This window comes from Pseudochaenichthys georgianus, chromosome 19 (genome assembly GCF_902827115.2).
Source record: "Pseudochaenichthys georgianus chromosome 19, fPseGeo1.2, whole genome shotgun sequence".
NCBI lineage: Eukaryota > Metazoa > Chordata > Actinopteri > Perciformes > Channichthyidae > Pseudochaenichthys > Pseudochaenichthys georgianus.
In genome coordinates, this window is record NC_047521.1 from 24,406,672 (window position 1) to 24,411,497 (window position 4,826).

At 42.5% G+C, this 4,826-nt stretch overlaps 1 protein-coding gene across 1 annotated transcript; it reads left to right on the forward strand.

The window, feature by feature from the left end:
- Window positions 1–1,677: 1,677 nt before the first annotated feature.
- On the forward strand, window positions 1,678–4,293 carry foxl3 (forkhead box L3). The gene is made up of 3 exons (XM_034107004.1): window positions 1,678–1,784; window positions 2,816–2,984; window positions 3,788–4,293. The coding sequence occupies exons 1-3, from the start codon at window positions 1,678–1,680 to the stop codon at window positions 4,235–4,237; spliced, it is 726 nt and encodes a 241-aa protein (XP_033962895.1). The 3' UTR covers window positions 4,238–4,293.
- Window positions 4,294–4,826: the final 533 nt, after the last annotated feature.

Below are 4,826 nucleotides of genomic sequence, written 5' to 3' on the forward strand. Positions count from 1 at the left end.
CTGTCAGAATACAAACAGATTTGCTCCACGTCTCCTGGTGGACCGATGTAGCTCCTGAAGCCCCTCCTGCAGCAGCGGGGCCACACAGGAGGCCCTGAGACCCCGGGCTGTTTCCCTCTGCCTCACGGGAGACCTCCGACTGCCCCCCCCCCCCCCCCCCCCCGCTCACATCAAAACACATTCTGCAGACACGGAAACAATTTATGGCCATTACAGAGCATTATAGATAGCATCTCCAAAACTTCCCGTTGTTGACTAAATGTCTGCCAGACACACACACACACACACACACACACACACACACACACACACACACACACACACACACACACACACACACACACACACACACACACACACACACACACACACACACACACACATGCAAAGGGACTTGTTTGTTGGTTTGGGGATAGCTGTTTTAAGTACAGTTAGAAAGATTAGTCTATAAAAGAGGCAAAATAAAACATGGACATGAACAAGTGGACCACCCAGAATGCAGCTGGAGGGGGGGGGGGGTGTTGGTCCAGCACACACACACACACACACCACACACACACACACCACACACACACACACACACACACACACACACACACACACACACACACACACACACACACACACACACACACACACACACACACACACACACACGATCAGACTGCTACTGTGAGACTGTCTGCACTGTACAAGGTTAAATGACATGCTACTAATTTCACGTATTAAAGGTCGTGTAAAAGCTATTCTGTCGAGGTGAACCTGCCTCAAGTCATGTGACTCGAATCAGCATCAATGTGGGTTTAATTATTACAAGTTTTACTTTTATTACGGAGGTGTTAAGTTAAAGAGCTAGCGGGCCCCTGTAGCCTGATCCTATGTTTGAAGCTAGCGGCTAAACATTAGCAACAAGCTAAACACATTTGAATCCCACAAGAAAAGTAAATCTTAAAGAAAAGGATGAAAAAATAATCTTCATTTTATGAACATCTTTTTGTGAGAGTGTTAAATACTATCCTCTCATCCCGTAAGCCGTATGTAGAGTGTCAACACTATTGCTTATTATCCAAGGAAGTAGCATTTGTGTATGAATATCTTCTGTTAGATTCACAGTCTTTAGATTTAGAGTGTAATATGATTTAAAGTATATTCTTTTATGGTATTGTTTGCACATTAATTTGACGAGACGTAGCCTACAGTCTGCAATCTTCAATGTTCAAAACAGGAAATAATGTATAGGAAAGATTCATGTTCTTCTCAACAATCCACAAAATGATGTTAAAATCTGAAATAATCATCGACTAAATAATCCCCAAAACATGCATTCAATCAGTCTAAACATTGGCATTGAATACGCAAGATGAGACGAGGTGTTTGCAGAAAGAAATCTATATTCTTGGATCTGAATCTGAAAATAAATCTGATGAGAATTAAGAGTGTAAATCCGTCAGAGAGGTGGTCCTGCAGCCGATCACAGAGAGGGGGGAGAGTGTGTGTGGGAGAGTGTGTGTGGGAGAGTGTGTGTGCGTGTGTGTTGGGGGGGGTTCAGGCGTCCTGTCAGCGGCTCACAGTCAGCTGCTGGAGCAGATCATGGTGCTGGAGCAGAGCAGCAGGACGGGTGCAGGGCCGAGGCCGGGACACTCTCACAGGTCAGAGCCCACTCCTCAAATACTAAAGATGTTCAATAACTCCAGCTACCCCTTCAACTGCTTCAACTACGATGGGGATGGATACCCCTCCTCCAGCACGGACGAGGAGAAGAAGATGTGCCGACCTGCGTACAGGTGAGGAGCTTTATTGAAATTATTTAAAGTACCCTCAGTATTTAACATTTAAATAAATAAATAAATGTTATATTATATTATATGTTTTTCAAAAATGTGTTTCCACTGACGTTTGACAGTTTAGGCAAAACTAAAGAAAACCACCTTCAGTTTTGTAATCTCTGTTTTTAGGCAACTTCAGTTTGAACATTGTACACAATATTATATTCCCGTATAACACAGTGGCTTTTAAAACGATAACTATATATTTATTATAGAAATGATGACCAATATACGTCGCTTTTGAACAGTTGTGTCCTATTTTGACTCGGGCGGATAATATTCCTTTTGTGGTGCACTAAGGATTCACTTTTTTGTTGACTTTTATCATTAAATTGTTCTTAAAGTTGTATTATAATTTTACAGACTTTTGTCGAAATAAATATGAATGTGTTTATGTACGCAGCGTCCAGTTGTTTGTGACTACGTGCCTCTGTTTCTGTTCAAATCAAACCTTCTATTCATTCAATCCTAATAAATGTAACAGTTTATAAAATGTTTAATATAGTCACATGTTTAATATATTTTGTCACATGTAATGAATGTGAATTTACAGTGAACATGTATCTATAATTGGTGCGCAGTCAAACACCCAAACAAGTGATGAGATATTTGTTATTGGAGTTCTTTAAAAATAAGTTTGTCCGTTTGATTTATTCTAATTAGAGTTCATTCTGGTGATTGAAGTGTTGGGTCGTCGGCTAGAAATTGTTAAATCCAGTTTCTTTCAAAGGTGAAGGTCACCACTAAGTGCATGGTATGTGTGGCTTACACAAGGCCAGAAGAGAAGACAATAAACATGTATGACATATTTGACATATTCATGATTTTCAGAGAGATTTGGAAATAAATCATATCGATGTCGAAATATCTGGAAAAAAATCATACTTTTTGTCAACAGATCAAAGAGTCAAGAGATTTCCTACTGTCAAAATGTCACGGTGTTGCCTGACTAAAGTGTGTGTGTGTCTGTGCGTGTGTGTGTGTGTCAGCTACATCGCCCTGATTGCCATGGCGATCCAGCAGAGCCCCGAGCAGCGCGTCACTCTGTCGGGGATCTACGAGTTCATCATGAAGAGGTTTCCTTACTACCGCTCCAACCAGAGAGCCTGGCAGAACTCCATCAGACACAACCTGTCCCTCAACAGCTGCTTCATCAAGGTACACACACACACACACACACACACACACACACACACACACACACACCACACACACACACACACACACACACACACACACACACGCACGCACACACACAAAGTAGTTGGACACCTGCACTTTTGAAAGCACATCCATGACATTCACCTGTTTGCAACTCCTCTATCAATATTCAAATTACTGTATCGACTATTCTGCCCTGTGTCTATTATATTCTATTTAATTGTATTTACATCCGATTGTGGATGTCATGCGAGCATAACATGGTGAAAACAACTAAATTAATAATCAGGACGGAAATATTCGGATTTCCAAAGGGAGGTTCTGTGAATAAATTAAAAATCAAGAACCGAAATAATTGAACTATTCATATCTTAGACTGCACTGTAACTTTTATCTTTTAATGTTTATTTTATTAGCTTTTCTTTTGAATGACTGATTTTAAATGCCATTTTCTTAATGTCTTTCATTTTTTGTTTAATGTTTCTTTTATTATCTTTTACTGTTTTTAAATGCCTTTGCACCTTGAATTGCCTGGTGCTGAAAGGTGCTATATAAATAAACTTGCCTTGCCTTACTTGCACTATTCTATCTGTTTAATTGTGTTGCACTGAGAGCCTGTGACCTAAGATGTTCATTGTCCTAACTACACTGTAGCTATGCACACACGACAATGAAAGCCTTGAAACTTGAAACTAGTGTGTTGAAAAGTCACAGTAAGTAAAACAGTGTATCCTTCTTCCAACGTACTGTTATTGTTCGTGTGATTGTAATCATCGTAAGTGTTCTCCCCTGTTCTGCAGGTTCCTCGCACGGAGGGCAACGAGAAGGGAAAGGGAAACTTCTGGACGTTTGCCACCGGCTGCGAGTCCATGCTCGACCTGTTTGAAAACGGAAACTTTCGGCGTCGCCGGCGCCGGAGGAACATGAAGATCGGCTTCAGAGAATCAGCAGAGACCTCGTTCCTCCAGCCTCTGGAGATCCACGGCGACCAACACTTACTCCCATCCCGGCGCCCAGAGACCCCCCTCTGCCCTCTGAACCCTGGGAGGCCGAGGCCGGACCCCCTCCTCCCCAACAACACCCAGAAACCAGAATCAGAGATCAAGTTCAGCATTGACTACATCCTGTCCACTCCGGACCCTCCTCTCCTCGGGATCAGATCCTCCCACGGGAGCCTCCTCACAGCCGGACCCCCCGTACACCTCCTGGAGCCCCAACCACACCTGAACCTGCACTTCTGGACTCTGTAGGCCAGGGGCCACACACAGAGAAATATACGAAGGGCTGGGCCACTCTCTAAAGACGAAGTATATTGCCTCATAAGTTCAGTTAGTAAAATCAATCAAATGTAGGTCAGTTATGCTTAATGTTTGAATATGCTTTTTTTATCAACTAACATTTGTTTTCAGCTTTAACTAACTGAACGCATTTAAAGTGGGCTTCGTAACACATGAATACTACTGTGTAATATGTGTCTGCATCTATATTTAAGAAGTACAATACAAGACAAGCACAAGTTTCATTTGTGGGCCATGTTTCATTTCACTTTTTGAATTAGCTGAGGGCCGATTCAAAATGGCTCCCGGGCCATAGTGTGGACACCCCTGCTGTAGGTGAAGCAGAGACTAATCCCATTCCTTCTTAATGTCCACAACTGGGAGGTATCACACGGACATCCAAAGAGAGGAGGAGCCCTACGAGAGGACTCTAAAACGGACTCTGAGGAACATGTATAGGTGCAGTAAGTGGGATGAGAGGAACCGAACCCTAACCCACATCCAGGAGATAAGATGTGTTGTCATTATACTGTGTGTGCAGTGCTGACATAGACCACTAGGT

Bases quoted from the DNA above. Each gene is read 5' to 3' on its own strand.
- foxl3 (XM_034107004.1), top strand. From the start codon at position 1,678: ATGTTCAATAACTCCAGCTACCCCTTCAACTGCTTCAACTACGATGGG. The intron at 1,785-2,815 runs GTGAGGAGCTTT...TGTGTGTGTCAG, and splicing joins ATGTGCCGACCTGCGTACAG to CTACATCGCCCTGATTGCCA. The intron at 2,985-3,787 runs GTACACACACAC...CCTGTTCTGCAG, and splicing joins TCAACAGCTGCTTCATCAAG to GTTCCTCGCACGGAGGGCAA.